Source organism: Amborella trichopoda, chromosome 13, assembly GCF_054954075.1.
Source record: "Amborella trichopoda isolate Santa Cruz 75 chromosome 13, AtrichopodaSantaCruz75HAP2 v2.0, whole genome shotgun sequence".
Taxonomy (NCBI): Eukaryota; Viridiplantae; Streptophyta; class Magnoliopsida; order Amborellales; family Amborellaceae; genus Amborella; species Amborella trichopoda.
In genome coordinates, this window is record NC_142348.1 from 23,410,020 (window position 1) to 23,434,512 (window position 24,493).

The window sequence follows — 24,493 nt, forward strand, 5'->3', positions numbered from 1 at the left end:
GACATGGGAACAACAAAATACAAAATGGAATACTCTATTGCTACTAGTACAAAGGGAGAAATAAATAATAAAATAGAAACAAAATTATTATTCAAAATGAAAACATTTTTTTCCTGAGCCTCCACGGCTAGGAAGAAAACCTAAGTTAACAAGTGTTATATTTCTTAATGGTACAAAAACAGAGAAGGAGAAGAATACTGTAAATAAAGAAAACAAGAGTCGCCAGATATCGACATCACAATATAAAATATAACTACAACAACATACACAGCTTCATTGCATTTACATGCTGATAGTAGACATCATTCCATTAGCTGATAGTAGCAAAAACTCATTATCTAATAATTGTTATGGAGAGAGAGATAACAACAGCATAGATCTGCAGAATGATCAGCAGAAAAACATTTTAGTCACACAACCATGAAAATGTCTTTATTATTTTCAATTCCATTAAAACAGCCTTGTGTTTCATTTGAAAATATCGATACTTATCGTGAACGATAATACATACAATCCAGCACGCCATGCAAGACACAAATTAGAGAGCCACCTCCGAAGACAAAATCGAATAACATCCGGCGCCAAACTGCAACTTCCTGATGTGTCACTACCCAAGCCTTGTGCTTTTATAATTCAAAGCATCGTTTGTTTTGTATAACTTTCCCCTCCTCTAGCATCAAAAGAAAAAGTCCAGAAGCTTATATGAGATGGGAAGCCAAAAATGGCCTCTAGGATAATGATAGCCAATAAAAAAAATATTGACATCAGCAATTCAGACATATCTGTCCATCCCAAAGAATCTAGAACTCCAAAAGAACACATGAATTCAGCTTCAGCCACTTAATATGTAGCACTTTCCTCCATATAACTAACATTATTATGCTCCTGATCCATTCATGTAACTCCAAAAGACCAAAAAAGAATCAGGGAGTTTGCTAGATGACAAGTTTCCCACTTACAGGATAACTAGCTCGCCACTTTCTCCCACTGTAAAAGAGATTGAGACAATGTCTATTAGGTCTCGATCTCGCTAGTTACAAGGGAAGCCTTTGTAATGGAACATTGTATTCCCTCTAGTTTGTACTTTTATATCTCTCCTTCATAAATTCGCACCACATATTTTACAAGAGTTGCATACATACTGGAGAACAAGAGTCCATGTTTTCTGCATTTCAGTGTCAATGTATCCAAAGGGTCAACATACTAGAAGGAAGTTATCCCAACCTCTCCATGGGATGTCCCAAAAGTAATGCATCATAAACTGGGAACAGTTGGTCCAATGGGACAAAAATAATACAATTATTACTCAGTGAATGCAAAATTGAAACAAAGGATACAACACTATCTCTTGAAACTCTTATGTTTGTGACCTTATCAGCATGGCAACAAAGACACATGCGCCAGACATGTTAGGCATATCTGACACCAGCAATTATCTAACAGTCTTGCCAGCAATTCTAACACACCAGCTGACAGTTCTAGGAATGTAGCCAGGTGTGTCTCGAATTTGATTCATGTGAGAATGGGAATATTTTGAATTTTTTGACAGATTTTGACCACAAAATGAATAGAATCACAGAGTCCATGACAAGGAACAGGAGTACCCAGCAGGTTCACAGCAGTAAAATTACCTGAGGTTTTCATTAACTTTCTTCAAAAAATTGCACTGAAAATTGTTCTTTTGTAGATTCAGTTTAGGACAAGGTGAGCGTCACCGCACTGGAGTGTTTAAACCAATGTTCCAAAAGTCAAACTCAGTCCCTGATTCAGTTGTGGACAGTGTTCAACAACTGGGACTCACTCTAGAAACTGGCATGTGCCAGGGGCAAGTAAGTTCACCAAGTCCCAAGTCAGCACAAGTCTTTCACCACATCCGTGATGAAAATGAAAAAAAAAAAAAGCAAAAACAGTAAAAAAGAGGAAAATCTGAAAGAAAGGCAAAACATCTTGACATGACTAAAGCCTCTATAAGTTTTTATGAAAATAGCCTCAAAATGGTTTTTTTGGGACATTGAGGAAAAAAATACTTCCACTGATATCAGAAAAAATTTCCTAGATCAAGAAAGAAATAAGTGGATCATGGAAAGGAAATCCGTAGATAGAGTATTAAGTTTTTAAAAGGAAAATAACATAAATAAGATGAGACGATAAATTAAAACAAATACCCAAGAACCAAATGTTGCAAAGAGTTGCGGTATTACAGACCCATTCCTATTGTTTTTATTGATTTTAGGGTTCCAAGGTTGGAGCATGAAACAAAGAGCTTCGGTCCCCCACCCACCCCCGCTCCCCCTCATCCTCCTCTTCTTCTTTCCTTATCCTTCTCTCTTTTATCATTCAAAACTACAGAATTTAACACTAAAAAATTTGACGGCTAGACACAGAACTTTGCTTTCCCTTTTAGTTGGATAGTATGATGCTTCCCAACTCCCCCAAAACTAAAAAATTAGGGAATTATGAAATGTATTGATTCTCCATTTTAGGAGGATCATACAACCTGAATAAAAGCAGTCACAATAGATATTTAATTTCCATTTTAGGGGGAATTATAGAGCAGGAATCACTGGCTCTTTGCCGTGTCTCGGTCTATACAGTGACTCCAGCAGGTTTGTTCAAGAAAGGGGCCTCCATACTTGCAATTCACTCCCTACCCCGTATTTGACAGTAGATATGTCAATTGAGGTTACATCCTTAAGTAGCTTGGTCCATCTTAAGTCTAAGGACCCGCATAGCTTATTTTAGCCATTCCTCTCTTTCTAAATCAATGTTGGCGATAGGAGATAACCCTCTTCGACTATTCCTCAAACACTTAGCACACCCCTGAGGTAGGTGGTTCCATCTTCCTCAGGAACTGTGGTAAGGAGTGTCATTCCAGTGTTAGCTTTAGTGTCTACACGACTGCCCTAGCAGACAATATAGTCAATAGTATATCTTCCTTAGCTTAGAAAGGCATCCCTTTCAGCCCCGCTCTCCGGCTTATGAGGAACTTTGGTGATGCTGAGCCTGGGGCTTTTTGCTGCTGCGAACCTTGCTAATAGTTTGACACTGGAATGCAGAACATATCGTGGAAAGGTGAATATTAAATTCAAAGGGCCTCCTCCCATCAAGACAAGGCAGTTACTGGATTCTTTGGACTTCGAACTAGTCCCTACTCGCCCATTTGGGTGTTGTAACATTGAAAATTGGAGGTGATCATCTGGTTTTAGTTATTAATTAGAAAACATTCAGTCAGCCACCAAAAGAAGGTGCATCAAGTATCGCTGTAAAGCTATCTTCATGCTATAGGCTTGGAAGGCCCTTGTAGTCCGAACTTCCCAAGTGGGACAGGGGAAGAAATTCTTTAGGTCAACTTCCTGGAATCAGCATTCTAACAACTTCTCGTAGAATCATGAAATCCGGCATTGATACGCTTGAGCATGATGCACGATGCACCTCTTTCAATCTCCTCTCATCTAGCAGCTGTAGTTGGGCTAGACGTCTTTTAGCATTTATGTTATTCAACTTCTGGAAGCTGCCCCTCGACTAAGAATTCGAATGAGTGATGAGCAAGCCTCCCCGTCAAAGCACTCATTAGCACTCTAAAGTGAGTGCTTTGATGTGTATGTTCTGCCCATGCTACATCGTCAAAGCAGCCACTCTTAGCTTTTGGGCAAACAAGAACTTCGAAAATTTATAATCTTGATTCACCAGCAAATGAGCTCTACTTAATACTGCTAATTCTTCTCACCCACAATAGCGCTTGATCGTCACTTATCTAATGTCACTCAATAGTCCGACTAGTGAGTTGCTCCATATCTCTTTAACTAATAACTCCTTTTCCATCAACTGCAGCCACTAGAATTCCTAATTAGTTGTTTTTTTGTGCCACGGCTCTGAGGTGCTCCCATATGCCAGCTTTTTGCTTTAAAAAGTGTTTCAAAACAACCCCAATTTCTTAAAAGTTTTGCTAATCAAATTCCATAGGGTGGGCCTTTGGTCCACCATCTTTTTCTTTAATGAGGTGTAACCACCTTTTTACGTGGTCACCTTACAACCCTTTCTTGTAAAATTGACACCTTCTCATGAGGTGTTACAATTTATTTGCCTCTCTCTCTCTTTTAAGCGAACGCTCCCACTAACCTGTTGAACACAAGCAACAGAGAGCTCTCCCTACGGGGTTACTTCAGAGCATCCTGTCAATTACAGGAAGCAAAGCAGTAAGCTAAGCGCTCTCTCTCGTTATGGGTTTTTTATCTCTCTCTCTCATAAGTAGCACTAGCCTCACGCGATTTTCAGGTAATAAGTACTGTTACCAATGATTTATTTTAAGGTGTAGGATGATCTGCTTCTATTTCTCAATCGATGTTAAATTCTTGCCATTTTACCGATTGGAAGACTAATTTTTTGTGTGAGAGAAGATGTTCCCAATTGATGTTTTATTGTAATGTACCGATTGGATGATATGCTTTGTAATGAGAGTAAGAAGTTTGTCATCCTAATCGATGTTTGAATTGTATCGATTAGATGATAATTTTTGTAGTGAGAGATGTATGTTTCCAATTGATGTTTGTGGTATCGTAACAATTGGAAAGACATATCAGTATTTTAGTGACTGTGGTTTTGTACGGATCTCATGAGTGTGCAACTGAGGGACTCAAGAATTATTTTCCAATCCAGTTGTATCCTGGGAGTGTACTCACTGAGACCCGTTTGCACCTCGAAATTTTACCGAGACGGGGGCGTTTAACACTTCGAAGAAGGCGAGAGTATCTCATGCCTCCAGATCCCTTGTTTCTGGGTCCCATTTTTGGGAGTTCATATCCACTATGATGTTTTGTAAACCGCAATGAGACACCAATTAACCAACAATTTTGAAGTGTTAAACTTGGTGATGTCTTTTGATGACTTGTTAAAATATACAAACAAGGATTGTGTAAGGCCAGATTTTGGATTTGCACTGATGCTTTGTATGACATCCGACTCCTACTCCGATTCCTACAGGAGTCCGACTGGTACTAGGAGTGTGTCGGTTTCCAGATACAACCTCTGAAACGTGCTCTGATTCCTACAGGAGTCCGACTTGTATTAAGAGTATTCTGGTATTTTTCTGGCACTATCCCGGACTAGGGGAGGTGCTGCCAAATTTTCTCTAGGATTAGGGGAGGTGCTACCAAATTTTCCTGGGATTTGAGATAGTGATAAGGCTCATCAAGCGTAAGTAAGGCTTATGGAGCATTTGTCAGGCGCATCAAGCATAAGTAAGGCTCATCAAGTGGCAGTCGGGCTTATTGAGCGTCTATCAGGCTTATCGACCGTCAGTAAGGCTATCGACTATAAGTTAGGCCATCGACTGTCAATCAAGCTATCGATCGTCATTCAGGCCATCGACAGTTATTGAGGCTATCAACCGTCAGTCAAGCAAACATTCGTCTATCAGGTTACCCATCGTCTCTCAGCATATCAATTTTGAAGAATTGATCCACGAGATGACTGTTGGAAGTTCGCTAAAAGTAATAACCCGGGATTTTGTAAGGTTAGATCAGTACTGATGATGCATATCATTTAAGATGGCAGCAGAGGTTCCAATTTCTTAGAAAATTGAAAGGTGTATAACGTTCAGACCAATGGGGTCTGCCTGCTAGCTATGTGTATTCGTTGATTCTATGGTTGATCCGGTTACACACAGAATTTCTACAATCTTCGAAAGAAGCAAAGGATTTAGGCCAAGGTGATCGATGAACATATTATATTATGATCTCCAATGACTTTATAGTAGGGGATGGACTTGAGCGTCTCCAGACATGTTTTCAAAATTTAACCTTGTTTTTGGGACCTTTGGAATGGTGGGGGTGACATTGTCCTATAAAATGACTACCCCATCTCCGCCAAGGTAATTGGCAAAGGGACATTTGATTTATTTCACAACTGGTGAGGTCCTTGCTTTTAAATTTGTATTATACCCCCAAAATCAGGAGATATTTTTTGTTAAGTCTCAGATTTACGCCTTTATAAGCATGTTTTGTATGAGATTCATGGTGACTCTTTGTTGTGAGTCAACTAGATAGTTATACCAGTAACCCAAGTTAAGAGCATTGGGATGCGATCTGTAGGGTCATAAGATTTTTGAAAGGAAGTATAGAGATTTTTGGATTCGTATTAATCTATGACTATCAGATGCATCCCCACTTGTGGTGGGGCTGTATTTTTTGGATTCCAAGAGGAAAAATTGTATCTCCAAAAGATTGGAGAAACTTGCCTTGGAACCCATTGTGAGGAGGCCAAGTGGCTAAGGACTTGATAGTAGACGTACCACTTGTTCAAGGCTATGCCTACAGTCTTATATTGTGTGACTGTGAAGCTTTTGTATACCAAGTAAATGGTTTGGGATTTATTTTGGCAAATCCAGTTATACTCACTTGATGCACAATCAGTTGAGACTTATGCTTGAGATGGAGTCATAGTAGTACTCTATATCTGTTTTACCCAGGACTGCGAAGAATATTAATAAAAGCCCTTGCAAGGTACCAAGTCTGGAAAAAAACTAGAGGGATGGGATTGAGCCCAGACATATAATGCCACAGGGCGATGGGAACCCTACCTAGAATAAGGAGATCCCAAGTCCAAGATTCAAGGGAAAAACAAGTCGCTTGTGTGATGTCTGATGAATGTGGGTACCACAAAATTCTATTTTATGGTACTATTTATTGCAATGAATCAAGAGGTTGAGCTTCGCTCTTAATGATTCCATTTGCCTAGATGATGTAAGGCCCAAGACATCTTCCATGGATTCACCTATATGAGTGTGGAAGTGGAGGCCGCTTCCTTTGGGAATTGGGCATTCCCTAGAGCGCTAATAAAAACCAGAATTAGAGCAGAGACTTTAAATGAGCAAGCCTTTTAGAAAACCACGGTTTTTTAAAGAGAATGTGCAATATGTGGGAGGATTATCAATAAAGGACATAGTTCAAGGTGTGTCCACTCACTGTCCTGATAAGCGTTCCACATAACACTACGTGAAAGTTCAAGTCCAAAAGACACCTTCACTTGTGCATTCGTCTTTCCTGATATATTTGAAGATAGGTCTTGTTATTTGAAACAGGTGGAGGATTGTTAGTTTTTTGCTTTAAAAAGTGTTTCAAAACAACCCCAATTTCTTAAAAGTTTTGCTAATCTATTTCCATAGGGTGAACCTTTGGTCCACCATCTTTTTCTTTAATGAGGTGTAACCACCTTTTTACGTGATCACCCTACAACCCCTTTTTCTTGTAAAACTGACCCCTTCTCATGAGGTGTTACCATTTGTTTGCCTCTCTCTCTCTCTCTCTCTCTCTCTCTCTCTCTCTCTCTCTCTCTCTCTCTCTCTCTCTCTCTCTCTCTCTCAAACAAACTCTCCAACTCACCTGTTAAACACAGGCAACAGTGAGCTCTCTTTCCGAGGCTACTCCAAAGCATCCTATCAATTACAGGAAGCAAAGCAAGAAGCGCTCTCTCTCTCGTTATTGGTTTTTGATGTCTCTCTCTCATAAGTACCACTAACCTGATGCGATTTTCAAGTAACAAGTATTGTTACAAATGATTTATTTCAAGGCGTGGGATGATCTGCTTCTATTTCTCAGTCAATGTTAAATTCTTGTCATTTTACCAATTGGAAGACTAATTTTTAGTGAGGGAGAAGATGCACCCAATTTATGTTTTATTGTACTGTACCGATTAGATGATATGTTTTGTAATGAAAGAGAGAAGTTTCTCATCCTAATAGATGTTTAAATTGTATAGATTAGATGATGATTTTTATAGTGAGAGATGTTTGTTTCCAATTGATGTTTGTTGTAATGTACCAATTGTAAAGACGTATCATTATTTTTGTGACTGTAGTTTTGTACGGGTCTCATGAGTGTGCAACTCAGAAACTCAGGAATTATTTTCCGATCTGGCTGTATCCTGGGAGTGTACTCATCGGGACTCGTTTGCACCTCGAAATTTTACTGAGACGGGGGCATTTAACACTTCGAAGAAAGCGAGAGCATCTCATGCCTCCAGATCCCCTGTTTCTAGGTCCCAATTTTGGGAGTTCATGTCCACCATGATGTTTTGTAAACCACGGTGAGACCCCAATTGACCAACACTATAGCTCCGTTGTTGCGATGGGTAAATTACAAAATACATAATAGAGGAGCAGCATAAATATGCTAAGATTATCTCTGTGACCATGATAGCCAAAGAATGTTTATGGATGGATATAACTTCCACATCCAAGTGAAGCAATGGCAAGCCTAAGTCCGACTAGTGGCTAGGCCTTTTGCGGTTGTGAGCCCATGCTTCTTTCATTAGCACAACGAGCCCAAAATCTAGGATTAAGGTGGTAAAAACAAGTCAACTCAGGTTTGGGTAAACCCTAGACCTGACCCAACTTGATTCAGGTAAGACCTGGGCCTGGATCGAGTCAAACTCAAATGGACTCAAACCTAACCTACCAAGTTGGTTCACATCTTAGTCCTGGCACATCGAGCCCAAGTTGAGATATTAAAAAAAAAATGTTACATAAACATATTACATACACGCATACACAAACACAGAGCTGTTCAGGTTAGTTCAGATCGAGATAGACACAGACTTGAAATGGACCCGGGTCAGGTCCAGGTCCAGTGGATCTATACCCGAACTGATGGGTCCAATAACTAAGTCCAGACCCAAGCCCAGGTTAGGTCAAACCACCGATTTGACCAAATTACTACCCCTAGCTAGCATGACAAGCAACAAGTGCCATCATTAAACTCCATAGGCATTAACCATCAACAGGGGTTTCAAATCAATAAAACTACTTGTTGGAAGGTTTCTCTTGATAGGTCTACCAGAACTAGAATCATTCATCTCTCCCTTATGGAAATGGAGCAACTGAGATTGAGACACATAGTTGGGACCATAGTTACCGGGAGCAGGAACGGCTCCGATTTTGGGAGCGGAAGCATCGGATCGATGGCTGCCCAAAGCTCCAGAGCTCAGAAGCGAGTTCCGGTGAGAGTAAAAGTAGCAGATCGAGATCCCATATGAAGAGGGAGTGCATTTCCAATACAACGGGATCTAGATCCTTACTTAATGGGTACACGATCCATGTACAATGGGATCGTGTTCCCATATTCAATAGAATCGTGCTCCCATCCACAACAGGAACGAAATCCATTTGTAGTTGAGTCGCGCCCCAATCTAAGAATGATCGTGTTCCTATTTGGAAAGGATTGAGCTCCATTCAAGGATGGATCGCATTCCGTACATCTAACGTAAAACAATTCATTCAAAATTAGAAAACATTTATTGTCTTTAGAATAAAAGTAATATCAAATAAAAAAGCATATAAAAGTAGTAATTTAGAGCATCTATGTAAAGTTAATGTTGCAGATTGTTAAAGCCAAGGCCAAGCCCTTCATATTTGAAGGGGGAATTTGTGAAGGATGGTCTGCATTACCATATTGTATATTTATTCTCATGAAAAATCTTATTTTTAGGATGGAGTTCCGTGAACACAGGGATCGTGCTCCTAATATTCGGGGATCAAGGATCTTATTTGTTTGGCCAGGCCAGCCAGTTCCCCTTCGAGCTTCGCTCCTCGGATATTGGGTGTCACTAGCTTGCCTGCTGAAACCAGCTCAAGCTTGGACTAGTAGTGCGATCCTATCATAAAAACCATCTCTCTCATCACTCGAATCGCACATGAGACCACTAAACTTTTCATAGTGACCTTTGTTGCCTTCTCTTGCTCAGCCTAAGAGTTTTTTCAGGATGAAAGGACTGAGGATCAAACAATCACTATTATATACTTCTTAACAAGATCAAGGAGGATAATGATTGGGGACACACTTGCTCATGCCGCGACAAGACAACTTCCGAGAACATGTACGGAATTTTCACGTTCCTTTTTAGAGCCTAGAGTGAATCAATTCTGAAGTCAGTTGCCTGAACCAATTCTCGAATTCATTTCAGGGTTGGGGAGAGTAGAAGTTTCCAAGCTTTCTTTTTTTCGACCAATGAGAAGTTTTTTTACCTTTCAAAACGAAATATCATGCGTAAATAAAGTAAATACAATGGCAACTAAAAGATTGTTTACACAAACCTCACAAATACATTAATTATGAATCGACAAGGAAATTCATTTATCCAAAAAAAAGTTGTAGAAAATAAAAGAAGGGATCAACCAGACATGTGAGGGAACAAAGGAAGGGTTGCAAGGTATAACCTTCACAAATTTTTCACCAATATCTTTGCTAGTGGAGGAGGATCCATACACAACCAGAATCTTTCTAGGTGCTTGTTTTGAGAAATAAATATGGTATGGATTTGAATTATGGCCTTATTAAAAGTCCAAGAAATAAGACAAGCTTATCCCATGTTTGGAGAGGGATTGACTATGAGAGATTTGCATATTAGGGGCAGTTCCAGAAAGTAGTGGGGAATGGAGAGTCCACATTGTTTTGGTTAGACAAATGGATTGGTGACTACCCTTTGATATACCTCTTCCCTGACGTTTTCTCAAAAGTCTTAAACCCACTAGCATCTGTCAAGGAGGCTAGTGGGGGTATCTATGCTAACATTGTTTGGTCAATTCCTTGCAGGTACAGGAGAGTTACAGATAGATTAATTAAGGAGTATCAGTCATGTTTGGATTTATTGGATGGCACATATCATACTCCAAATGTGGATGATAGTGTTATTTGGGACCTTACCACTTCGGGGTAATTTTCGGTCAAGTCAACCCACAACCTCTTGTTCAGTGACCAATGGAGGGACTTGGATGCTGGTCGCTTCCAGACCAAGTAATTATGCGTGCCTCTTAAAGTACTGCTTTTTTTATGGATCATGTGCTAAGATAAATTAGAAATTATTGACAACTTGAGGAGGGGCTTTATTATTACCAATGTATCTTATGCAAAGGTAGCAATGAAACATCGCAGCATTTATTCTCATCATGCCCTTTTGTTACATATCTTTGGGACTGGGCTTGCCAATGTCTCAATCTATCATTACGACTGCCCTAGAATGTCAGAGCACTTCTTGATCGATGGATCACACCAGGTATCTCAAAGAAGGGTACTATTCTCTAGAGATCTATTTGGGTTAGTCTTCTTTGGAATGTGTGGAAGGAAAGAAATAGCAGAGTCTTTGACAGTATATGTACAAATCCATCTACATTAAAATCAAATATCATCACAGTTGTAGCTGATTGGCTCCTTACTCATAAGGACAATGGCTTCATTCCTAAAAGTCTCATTATTAGCGATCCCCTGGCAGTGGCGAGTGTGGGTGTTGTTTCTAACACCCGTAGTGCGGTCCTTTGGAAACCACCACCAGTTCAAACTTAACTTTCATGGAAGTTCATTTGGCAATCCAAGCGCAGCAAGCTATGGAGGACGAATAATTTGAGTCACATTATTCTTTCATATTCAGTTCCTTGTGGTATCACAACAGCAAACGAGGGTTGAAATTGCTATATACTTTAGAAGGGGGCAGGGCAGGATTATCGAAGGAGACTTGGCAAATGCCATTGCTTGAGTAAGAGAAAGGCCCATATTCCTTAGAGATTAAGGATTATTTTTCATCAGATTTGGGATATTCAGTCAACCTCTACGGCAACTGTTCAACATTGCTATAAGGAGGTGAAGAAGACACCGACATCCTTGCCGAAGGAGGAGTTCATGTTCCCTCTTTGGTGGTCACCTCTTTTTAGTAATCTTTTGTTTTTTGTTTGAACACTTTGTATTTTACATTCTGATTAATGAAAAGTCTTACATTACCGTTCAAAGATAAAAAAAAATAGTTTATGGTCCCTGCAATATATCAACCTTCTTTATAGTGGACAAAAAATAATAGATTAAAGAATTCATGCTTGCCAGTATATGATGCAGCATAAGAAGTCCATAACATGAAACAACAGAAGTCCAAATCGTGTTTAGATTCAACATTATATACATTAAAGGGAAGAAATGCCCATGCCAGTGGTTATAGTCATAAGTATCAACCGAATATGACAATAAAGTAAAAAAAAATTGTTTTTGGTTAAGATTCGATAAAGCTTTAGCAATAAATTTGTTTCAAACAACAATGGACTTAATGCTTTTAGCAATACAACAGTTAACAATTTCAAAAAAAAGAAGGAAAACAAAAGTTTTTGGCTAAGACTCGAAAAAGTTTTAGCAATAAATTTGATTCAAACAACAATGGACTTAATGCTTTTAGCAATACAACAGTTAACAATTTCAAAAAAAGAAGGGGAAAAAAAAAAAACAATGGACTTAATGCAAAGGCATGAATTACCTGTACAGTTTTTGACCCCTCGTTCTCAAACATGTCATATGAAGATAAAACAGCCTTTCTAGATGCAAGTGAATCAGCGTCTGCTTCAAGATCCTCAGATCCCATTACTACCTCACAATCACTCTCACTAGATGTGCTATACACGCTACTGCTACTACTGCTACTACTGTTACTATTGCTGCTACTATTGTAAAAATGATGGCACAGTACATTCGACTCAATCCATGAGCTCTCCGGAATATCACTTCTGTTCAAACTTCCAGGTACAAAGCTGCAGAAACAATGTGTCCTGTTAGTTAATAACAAAAGAAAAGTCGCATTACATCTAGTGAAATTATAAACAGTAGAAGAATGACATTAAAGTCATTATCAAATGCTGACACATACTACCAACCAGTACGTTTTTCAGCCCAATACATGGACTGAGAACTATTTTCCTATAGTTAATTGCTGAAAATTTATTGAACAAACAAAACAGCATGAAGTCAATCAGACATTGTAATTAAAATACCATTTCCTGCTTCATGGAGAAAAAGAAGAATAATGGACAACATGATACAACTGCTGAAATTCATTGAACAAACAAAACAGCATGAAGACAATTTGATTCCTCTCTTCAAAAGGAAATCGAAAAAATATTATTAATATAATATTATCAATAATATTTTTCTTCTGTAAAACCGTACACGTGATTTAGTAAAGATCGATGCTAATGAACTTCCCCTATTCCACTAGGGCCACTTGTATTTTCTAAATATAGTGTCATTTTCACTAGTTTCAGCGAAGCTATTTCACTCCTAAATTACTTGGAGATTCCAGGTTCTGCATTTTCATCCCCATCAATGTTATCAAAGGTGGCCCATCTGGGTAAAGCCTGCCTAAATATGCAGCACCTAAAGCCTGAGCCCATGCAGCAGCCGAGTGAAAAACCCACATGTGAGCAGAAAACCCACCCACAAGGAGGGATATGGGGACTTCAATACCCACTTCCAGCAAGATGCAGTCGCCTTCTTTAACTCAAAATTTATTCTTTTGCAGTGGCCTTCTTTAACTCAAAACTTTATTCTTTCTCCAAAGTACCCATTTAGAAAGATAAATGGGCATCTTCCCAACCTTAATGATAAAAACATTGTTGTTTTGCAATTTACATGAAAAAAACAATTTGGGGGAGGGATTTAACTGGATAAGCAACAACTAGTCGGGGTCAGAGGAATATTGCTAAGTGCAAGAGAGCAACAAACTGTTCCTTTCTCTACCTACCCTCACTTACATGTTTGCTGCAGAAGATAACTAACCAAAGTGGTATCTTTTCGATCTATTACATTGGCTGTTTAGCAATAAGAGTTTCCAACTAAGTTGCATAACCGTTTTAACAGAAAGGTAGATTATTCAGTCCATACATAAAAGCAGGCCATTCAGATGGGAAAACAAGTGACTCTGAAGCAATCCCCATTACTAATGCTGGATCTCACATATTTAAGAGGGGCCCAGTGTTCTAAAAGGCAAACCACCCCGCGTCTAGGCGGTACAGAGGGCCTGGGCGCCTCACCCAGGCATAGGCGGCCTGCCCCTGGGCAGCCGCCTAGGCACTAGGGAACCTGCCTAGGCACCCAGCCCTAAGCAGCCACCCAGGGGTGGAAATGCCCCTCATTGATGGGCATTTTTGGGTTTTTTTTTAATAACAAGGGGAATAAATGTGAGTTTTAGGTTCATTTGAAACCTAAACCCCATTAGATTCTATTTTAAATAGAGAAAAACCTCAAAAAATTAGTTTCTAGGCGTCCAACTTTTCTTTCTACTGGGCCTATTTTACAAGTTCCCCCCATTAGAGCCTATTTTAGGCAGTACAATTTTTCTTTCTATTGAGCCGCCTAGTTTCTGGGCAGCCTGGCCCCCCCAGCCTCCTGGGTGCCACCCATCGCTTTTTGAAACACTGGATGAGGCTATACATAAATCAAGTTTGGATTATTAGAAATATCTCAAATGCATCATGAAGATTGTGAACTCTATTCACCTGTATTGCTATGAAATAAAGTGCACTCCAAGCTCAACAGAAATAAATTTAACAGAACTCCAAAGTGCGTCAATAGTCATATATAGTTATCCAACAGAATGTTCAGGTCTTTTTCATGTATATCAAAACAAAAAAATTATAGGAGATACGCTGAGCTAAACTTACCAATCCATGGAAAAAGGAGGACTGGATAGATCAGAAAGTGGACTTGTTTCAAGCAACAGTGTGCCCACCAAATCTTGTAACCAGAATCTGAAACATCAGATATTTAGATATTAATAACACATGATTCATCACAATAAAGTAAAAACTACAAAGAACAAAATCAGACAATGATAAAAAAGAAGTATACCTTCGTAGGGAAGTTCGTGCCAAAATTGTGTTCATAACTGGAACCAGCACAGCTTCCATGGGATAAATGAATGTCCTTTCAAAAGCTTGTACATAATCTGCCTGTTTCCCCTCACTTTTAGCAACACCAGGGGAACAATGAGTCTCTGTATGATCAAATTTTGCAACAGTTCCTTGTGGAGAGTTTTGTAGCAATGTAGTCTCTACTTTTGAGCTGGGTATCCCCAGACTAACTTCTGCATAGCAGTTCTGTCCCCTGACCTTGCAGCCAGAAGATGGAGTAACAGAGAAAGGTATGCCAAGAACTGTCATCGAACTTAAAGCTTTGGCTTTGCTGCAGATGATCCAAGCCAACCAAAATAAAATACATAAGTTCAATAAGAATCTTATTAAAACTTACCAACCCTCAGAAGCTACCTTTATCCTCATTAGACTAAGTGGGACTAAAAGATCAAATGGAATACCTAAAATATATCTGCTTCACAAGATCGCTTGGACAACATCCAGTAAGACTACCCCTCATCCCATGTGGAGCAACAACAACTGTGAACAACTCCAAAGGAAAACAATCAAATATAGTTCTTTAAAACTTTGGCAAAACATTAAATAATAACAACAACAATAGCTAGATCAAATAATCTTTTTTAATTGTTATTTTGATCAGATACTCAGAATAAAAAACACACAACGACATTATACGGCATCAATGATTACAATTCAAATTCTATCATTTACCAATAATTAGTGGCATGGAACAGGAAGAAAATGACCAACTCGTATAGATTATAGAGGCTAAAAAATGAGGCTACCACAGAATAGAGCCCCTTGACAGAATTGAATGTAAAAAATCCAAAATATTATATTATAAAGCGAGTAAAGGCAGGGTTGACCAAGAGAGCATTGCTGACTCATCAGAACACAAAAAGAAAACTTTATTACTGATTAACAAAGTGAAAGTGCAAGAGTAAACTGGACCATTCATGACCAAAAGGCACAAACTGTGTGTGCAATTTTAAGCTGGGACATTCTTGTAATCAACTATGGCACGGTGACTAATACCAAATATGTATGAATTACGGAAGCACCAACAAGACCGCAAATGGGGTACGTCAAAATGGAGCCCTTTAACAATATTGATAATTTAAAACACACATCATTTTATAAAGTAGGCCAAGTCAGGTTTGACCAAGAGGGTACCACTGACTCATCAGAATAAAGGGAAAAAAAAACCCTTAGGTATGTTTGGTTAATATGCAAAAATTTCATTGAACATTTTTCGCGTAAAATATGCATTATGCACGTTTCGTTCATGTGGAAATCATACGATTTTATCCCATGGCAGAATAGCTTCCCATAAAATAGAGCAATCCATGTGAAAAAATCCCTTAACCTCATGAGGTGGGGAAGAACTTCCCATGGGAACCTTTTCCCATCGGACCGAATCTATACCTATTAGATACAACCTATACTCGTCACGTCCGCACAAAGCCAAATTAACCCTCCTCTCTCTCTCTCTCTCTCTCTCTCTCTCTCTCTCTCTCACACACACAACCAACCTATTCGTCACATCATTCTCTGTCATGGTGGAGATCCCCTTATCCTTATTAGTTCATGCAGAAATTCACATTAATACTTGGACTAATGAATCAACATTTGTGAAATTAGGGTTTTCGTTGACTTTGGGGAAGTAGGTTTTTGGGTAAGATTAGAACCCACGAGTTAACGTTTTGTGAAATTAAGGGTTTTTCATTGACAGGTTTATGGGTTTCTTTGATTTTTGACAAAAATTTTGATGAATTAAGGTTTTGTTTTGGATCCAAGAACAGATATTGTGGCTTTTTTTGTGTGTGTTTTGATGAATGCAAAGAAGAACGAGAAAAGGGAATGGAGGATCGTGAGCGTTCTCTCTTTATTGTGATGTGAAAAAGTAATCACCATTGAAGCGTGGGATCTGTGTATTATTGCTGGCCCTCTCTTTCTTTGCTTCCTTTTTTTTTTTTTATTCCTTTGTTACGGCTATACAAGTGATTGTCTCGTTTATTGTCATCAAACAAATGGGCAGGTAGAAGAGCTGGCATTCAACTCTAACTCCAAATAGCCACATCAGTTCAATTATTTCTAATCTTGAAAGAGCCATGAAATGTGTTCAATAGAATGCTTGAAAAAAAAATATTGTTTCTTGGAATGTTACGGTTATGTTCATAATGGGGTAAACAACTGTGGAAACCTAACCCATGCCATACAAATGTTTGTTAGAATGGATGAAAGAAATGTTCTCTTGGATTCTAATAGTTATGCCTGAAAACAGACCTCCCATTGCAAAGGATAGCATACTAAATTGAATAGTTATTAAAGCCCTAGACTTAATTCAAAACTAAAAGATTACATATATTTTTAGATTGCTTAATAATCCCGTGAAAATCTTCTTAGTATCTTAAGCAATATTATTACGAATTACACAAATGTTGCAAATTGCCTAAGTTGTGATAGACAAGGACATTACATTACTGATCAAATGAAGCATATTGAGTCATGAAGCGAGAAATTGATTGGAAATTGAAGGTTTCCAGGATATAATTTTCCAAACACGGTACCAAACATATGAAATTGATTATGCAGTGTTTCTCATATGAGTTTGAGAAAACAGGTTTGCAGAACTCTTTATTATAAACTGTTTGCATATGTAACTAGTTTTACACGACCAAACTGTTTCACATGAAACAAACACACCCTTATCATTTAACAAAGGAAACATGCCATGTTAAACTGGATCATACATCTAATCAACTAACCACAGCCTACAAGAAAAGAGCAAAGCAAGGGGAGAGCATCAGGGCTTCAGTGGCCAAGTGAAGGATTGTGCAAAAATATTGGCAAAGGTGCAGGCAGAATGAACAGAATCCCCAATGCACAATCCACGCACGATTTTAGCGGACTCACGCAGCATATAACCTCAGTAAAATTACTCAAATCTGGAGATCCATAAATCAGTAGAGAGCAATTATGGTGGCAGAGGAGGACAATTTGTTTATTTCCAAAGATTGTAATTGGGATGTTGGAACTATATCAGCTGGCTTCAGACCAAGTCTTACCTGGAAGTCCTCCAAATTTACTAGAAGAGTTATGCCTAAGCACCACTTCCATGTCGTATCCAGAAAGCATCCGAGTTCGTCTAGACACAAATCAGAGAAGAAACACAATGAACATTATGATATTATTCCTTCAACAGGATTGATTAAAATGATTAAATGATAGAAATTATACAGACCATCAGTCATGAAATAAAATGAAAATTCTAAATGTACTAACTTTGCAGAGACAATAACATGTACATATATTGCTTCTTTTGTGGCAGCAAAGATAAACTCGAAGGTATGCATCACTCTCCTGAAAAATGCAGCATAAATTTCAAACATTGCAAGAAAATAACATACTAATAAGACCATCACATGAACTACAAATCTACATATAAAAAGGATATATGAATAACCAAATAGGATTAACCATGATGGCTCTAGTGATGAAAGGTAAGAAAGATCAAAACCAAAACAATACAAGCTTAAACCAGATGTGTCATACATGACAGCAATTTGCAAATGATTAAAGCAAGTATGACAAAGTGCAAACTACATGGAGTTTGGGCAAGAGAAACAATGTTAAAAAAGAGTTACAAAAGAGTAATGAGAGACAACAAGATGAAAGTTAATATATGAGAGTAACTACAGATAATTAAAGAGAATATATACATGCTACCTTAAGCAGAAGGCAAAAAAAGACAATATCAGTTGAAAATGGGACAAGATGAGAGGTCTCAAACTTGTATGTATAAGAACATGCAAACAATTAGCACAGTAGCACCACCCATACACACACCGCAAAACAAAGAAAACAGAGTTTGCTCGCGTTGCTAAATTGAGCCGGTGACACTTTCAACTGGTCAGGCTTCACCTTACACCACAGAAACTAGTTTGTGTCAAAACAACTCATGTTTTCATTTCTTTTCAAAAGATCTTAAGTCATCACGTACACGGATTTGGAATGTAATCAAAGGCATCATTAGGTAGATGATTTCCAGAAATGAAGGGGCTGAAGATGATGCACATTTCCCATTCACAAACCGCTATGCTCTGATGGTGGGGCATCATTCTTAAATAATATGGATGGCCCCACTACTCTCTCTCTCTCTCTCTCTCTCTCTCTCTCTCTCTCTCTCTCTCTCTCTCTCTATATATATATATATATATATATATATATATATATATATATATCGGTAAAGAAGGTTGATCAAACTGCAAAAGACGAATATCTGTCCAAACCTGAAATGTTTTTCAGTTCGTGCAATAGATTGGCATCTCGTAAAAGCATCCCCAAATCTCACATACGAAAGCCCTCTTATTGCTCTGCAATTTCCAATATTCAATAAATCACGTGCACCCTATAGAATAATTAATGCCATGAATATCAAAATATACAGGTCAATGAATAACCACCTTTCTATACGATTACGTAAAGCCTGAGATAATGCGATTGCAACCTCCTCTGAATCTCCAGGGGCTACCCAGAGTCCAGCTCCAACAACTTCACCGCAGAACTATGTACTGTTAGTTTTGCTGCTAATGCCAAAAAAAGTAAACTACCGAATTCACTAGTTAGCCAAAATAAACCACAGCAAATCGCATTATGCCAAATGTCCAAAAGGTACATCTATAAGAAACACTCGCATGGAATACCTCTCAACCTAGACACAGCAGGCTGAGCAGCTCCAACAATAGCAGTGTGACGTCCAGGCAGGAAAAGCCATAGTTTGATCTTCTCATCTGTGCATTTCAAATTTCAACAAATGATTCGTCCCAGTAATAGCTATGAATTTATTACTAAGGAAAGAGCACCATGACAACAAGCAACACATTGCTTGGCAACCTTACCTGGGTTGTGTACACCCTGGGAAGGATCCCAGGGACCAACAAAGGAATTGGTCCATGTGCTGAGATATCCTTCATTCTGCAACTGCAAATGAGATGAGAGCACCAACAATGTGGAAGCATCTTTTTGCCCTTCAGCATTCACACTGCCAAGAAACCACAAAATATTGACTACAAGCAAGTGACAGGAGTATCACATCAAACCAAGATAATTCGGGCACTATAATTGGAAGATGAGGATCAATACCTTTTATCAGTTAGGGTGGTGGCATCATATTCACAAGGTAACAACTGGAACCATGAAACAAGTTGTAGACCTCCCTGCAGATGTTGCCACAATCACAAAATGGTCAAGATAAATTATGAGTAACCAGTTAATTAATGCTAAAACAGGTAAACACAAACTAAGTTTTAACATACAATTCTAAAGACATTGGTCCACATAATCGGAACAGCAGCAAGTCTCTCCTTCTAAAGAAGGTGAAAAGTCTGAAATTAAAAAATTACAAACAACTCGTTGTGCTATCATCACCTGCAAAAAGATGATAAAAGTTTAATAAGTTCAGAGAAAAATAACTTCCATACTTTAATGAATACACGAGATATATAGTAGTCGATCAAAAAATATGAAAATAAATAAATGAAACAGATGGCAACTCCATATTTCTTAGAAATGCTAACACTCTGATTTTGAATAATGAAGAAACCACAATCATCCTGTCTTAAGAAACAATGAAATATAAAGGGATGATAGTTGAAAATACACATCTTTATAATAAGTTTAATGAAAACCTCACTCAAGGGAAAATAATGGGAGCTGAATAAGAAACTAGAAATGTACACCATGCAGAAGTATCATAAGTAGCAGTGATCACATGGAAGAAAAACAAAAAGAAATTACTACAACAACCCAGCAATAGCAGCAAATATGTTCCTTTTTTATTTTTAAAATTTTGGTTTCATTGATTGCATAGAAGTGTATGGGAAACAGGAGCGTAACCTCAGGAGGCTCTACAAAATAAAAAAAGCAGCTTTAAAGCCCTAAAAAGGATGTAACAATATCCATAACATGGACAAAATTAACAAAACTGTACAAAATCAAACCAGTCAAATTTATTTTGCCTCAGGCCCGTTGTTCCATAGTAATGATCTCTCAAATAAGGGTGTAAATGGGTCGGGTATGGTCAAGTTGACCCCGATCTGGACCTAACCTAACTCAGTTGGGGAAGCGGACCCAGACCAGCCAGGGTCCAGATGTCACTGTCCCAGACCCGACATGCCATGGGTTATGTGGACCAAAACTGTCGCAGAACCTGCATACACCTCTTGTTTTAACTGAAATCATCAAAGCCCCATTAACAAAAGAATGAATGAAAGAGAACGTATCTATGATTTGCAGAAACCCAAGATTTAGAAAGTAGGAGAAAAACAATAGTATGATTCTTTTTTAAAAGAAAAGAAAAAAAAAACAATAGTATGTGCACGTGTGTGTGCAGGGCCATTATGATGCCTTGTGGATGCTGTGGATGTTTGTGTTACTGAAGTTTCCTCTCTTGTATGTGGAAAGCCCGAGAAATAGTTGTTGTAATGTCCTGAAAATGTGGCTGAAGCTGTAGGAGGCCTATTCGGGTTCATTTGTGAGTTCTAGTGGACAGATCTTAGTGCATTGATAAATATCTCTATCCTTTTGAGTGGTTCCTAACATTGTACTAGGCTTGTGTGAGTAACTGAAATTTGTTGATCCTGATTGCCCTCTTCTCCTTTATTTTATACGGTTATGTATAGAATCCTTAGTCTTCCTGAAATTGTGGGGATACAAATCACCTCAGTAAAATTAAATGAGTCCATTCATGTTGTATGGCTAAATCTGCCGAAGTCCCCCTTGGTACAAGGAAAAATGAAATACTTGACTGAGAACAAGCCTAGTAAATATGATTGTAGATATGAAGAGTGGATGAGGGTAGTAAATCTGATAGTAGATATGAAGAGTGGATGAGGGAGAATTACACAAGTATGATCTGGTTAAGGAGTAGTTTGGAATCGCAAATAAGTGTCAATGTGATGTTTCTTGATACAACTAAAGAAAGTTTATACACCTTGAAAGAAACATATTTATCAAATAAATATGTCTCTCGGGTATATAAGTTGTTTGAGAAAATGTTTCAATTGCAACAAGGTACTAAGAGTGTGAATGACTATTATAGCACTCTTAGGGGTATGTTGGAAGAGCTCAATGTTCAAAAATTGCTGCCTAGCCACCTAGGCAGCTAGGCGACCAAAACACCTAGACATCACCCTAGGCGGGCCACCTAGGTGTCTTGCGTCCATTGTTTCAAAAAGCAGCCTACCTAGCACCTAGGCCGGCCACGGGGCCTAGGCGCATCACCCAAGCCTAGGTGGGCTTCCTAGGCAGGAAGTCCCTGGGTGCCCGCCAGGCACATGGGACCCCGCCTAGGCAGGTGCCCAGCCCAAAAGCAAAAATGCTCCTCATTTAGGGGCATTTTTGTCTTTTTACCCCTAAATTTGGGGGAAAAGGGGGATTTATTGTGTGACCTTAAGAGTGGAAGAAAAATTTAAAAACAATCACCTTTTTAGATTTCTAAGAGATCAATTGAGTATTTCAGAGTTTGAAAAATCGAACCAAACATCATCTTTTTGGTTTGGATTTGATTTTGATGATTTTTTAAGCTTGTTAGAGAGTTTTTGGGAAGTATTTGAGATTGGGAAACATCTCAAACATTGAAGCTTGAAGATCAAGTAAAAAGGTTAATTAAAAATCTTCATATTTGATATTTTATTTGTTATTTCAATGTCTTCTTCGGGTTCTTCTAGAAGTGGTGATCCTAGTTGGAAGTATGGTTATAACCCAAAACAAATGACAAAAAAAAGTGTATAAAAATTGTATAAGGTGTAATTTTTGTGAAAAATATACCAAATGGGTATTAACTGATTCAAGAAACACTTTGCCGGTATTAAAGGGAATGTTTTCCCTCATAAAAATGCTCCTGAAGGTATCAGAGAGAAGATTAAGCAATAAATGAATTCAGTAAAACACAATCAAGAACAAAAGCCTTATTATTTGGATAAATCTATTTTTGGTTCTTCTAGAAGTGGTGATCCGGGTTGGGAGAATGGTTATAACCTGAAACCAAATGATAAAAATTGTATAAGGTACAATTTTTGTGAAAAAGATACCAATAGGGGTATTAACCGATTCAAGAAACACCTAGCCAGTATTAAAGGGAGTGTTGCTTCATGCAAAAAGTGAAGCTATTAGGAATGAGATTAGACAATATTTGAATTTAATAAAACAAGAAAAAGACGAAAGGAGCATTTTTATATGGCAATATATTCTCCTGGTTCTTCTAGAAGTGGTGATCCAGGTTGGAAATATGGTCATAACCTGAATCTGAATGACGAAAATTGTATAAGATGTAATTATTGTGGAAAGGTTGCTAATGGGAGTATTTACCTATTCAAGGAACACCTTGTCAGTATTAAAGGGAATGTTGTCCCGTGTAAAAATGTTCATGAGGCTACCAAGGAGGAGATTAAGCAATATTTGAGTTCAATAAAATACAAAAAGCAATAAAAGGGTGAAGAGGCACCAAGTACAGCAACCAAGACTCTTAGGGCCTCATCTGCACAGAGTAAGAGTGGGGTAGAAGAAGAGGAAGAGAAAGATGCAGATTCAGAAGAAACAGAGGAGGATGAGTATTATGTTGAAGAGGGAGAAGACTTTGATGATGAAGGTCTCGAATCCAACGCATATGAGGCTTACTGTACTTTTTTTTATGATGACTGAAGACACTTGACTCTTGGTGTTAAGTCTTAGAAACTATATTTTCAGTTTCCTATTTTGTAGTCTCTATTATCTACTCTTATGTGTATGCCGGTATGGCTGAATCATTGTATGCAAATATGGATTATGGAATGATATGAACTATGGAGCATGGAGTATGGTCTATGGAATATGCATTATGGTTGTGTTTGTATTACTACTTTACTTATTACTATTATATTTTATTTTTTGTTGTGTTAGTAGTCCATCTACTACGATATACAATAGTCAGGAACTTTTTGTATTATGGGATTTTTAATGCTTTACGATGTATACTCATATTCCCCTGCCCCCTGCCCCTCGTCTTCAACCCAATTCCTAGGCTTCCCAGGTTCTAAGCGGCTGTCAAAGCGCTTGGCGGCTGTCAAGGCGCTAGGTGGCCAGGAACCCCGAGCCGCCTAGGCACCACCCAACATTTTTTGGAACATTACTTGTGTTTAGGTGGAACCTTATCCGCCAAGGCGCAACATTGAAGGCGTGCACCTAGGCGACGCCTCGAGACAAGATTGCAGAGGGCAGAAAAATGCCCTCAATAAGGGCCAAAAAGTTAAATTTTCACCCTCTAAAAACGGAATAAAAAGGTTTTGAGGGATATTCTAATCCGTCAACACTAAAATTGCTGCATTTAGAGAGAGAAAAACCCGTTAAAAACCTCAATTCCATGATTTATTGAAAGAACAATAAGTTATCGATTTTTTCGATATCATCTGAAATCAAAGGCAATGCTTCATGGTATTTTTCAGAGCTTCATGTCGTCAAAATTAATGACTTTTGGCAACCGAATAGACAAGGTTTGGTCCGACATCGTTTTTATTTTGATAAGGTTAGAGTATTATGATATTTGAAAGGGTTTTATAATAATATTTTATGCTTTGAATCATTTGATATGTTTTTACTTTTTTTTCCTTTTCTTACTTTTTTTTCCTTTTATGATATATTTACATGTGTGTAGTTCAAAGATTGAATGTTTTTGTGACTATGATTAGTTCATGATATTGGGTTCTTTTACAATGATTGATTCTTTTTTTGAACAATGTGTGATGTTTCGATATTCTATTAATTTTGGTAACTTTTTTTATA

At 38.2% G+C, this 24,493-nt stretch overlaps 1 protein-coding gene across 10 annotated transcripts in view; it reads right to left on the minus strand.

Annotated features, from left to right (window-relative positions):
- Positions 1-24,493, minus strand: part of GCT (RNA polymerase II transcription mediator) — a 66,188-nt gene that overhangs the window by 29,109 nt on the left and 12,586 nt on the right. For all 10 annotated transcript variants that reach the window (XR_016047720.1, XR_016047718.1, XR_016047717.1 and 7 more), the window contains 12 exons: positions 19,993-20,104; positions 19,820-19,893; positions 19,576-19,718; positions 19,381-19,467; positions 19,141-19,228; positions 18,967-19,050; positions 17,960-18,037; positions 17,743-17,822; positions 15,115-15,193; positions 14,652-14,984; positions 14,465-14,551; positions 12,286-12,556 (listed from right to left, as the gene is read on the minus strand). Coding sequence is in view for 6 of the 10 variants with exons in the window: in XM_020676182.2 (XP_020531841.1) it covers positions 12,286-12,556; positions 14,465-14,551; positions 14,652-14,984; positions 15,115-15,193; positions 17,743-17,822; positions 17,960-18,037; positions 18,967-19,050; positions 19,141-19,228; positions 19,381-19,467; positions 19,576-19,718; positions 19,820-19,893; positions 19,993-20,016 (1,428 nt within the window). In the remaining 4 variants the exon portion in view is untranslated. The remainder of the gene's footprint in view (positions 1-12,285; positions 12,557-14,464; positions 14,552-14,651; positions 14,985-15,114; positions 15,194-17,742; positions 17,823-17,959; positions 18,038-18,966; positions 19,051-19,140; positions 19,229-19,380; positions 19,468-19,575; positions 19,719-19,819; positions 19,894-19,992; positions 20,105-24,493) is intronic.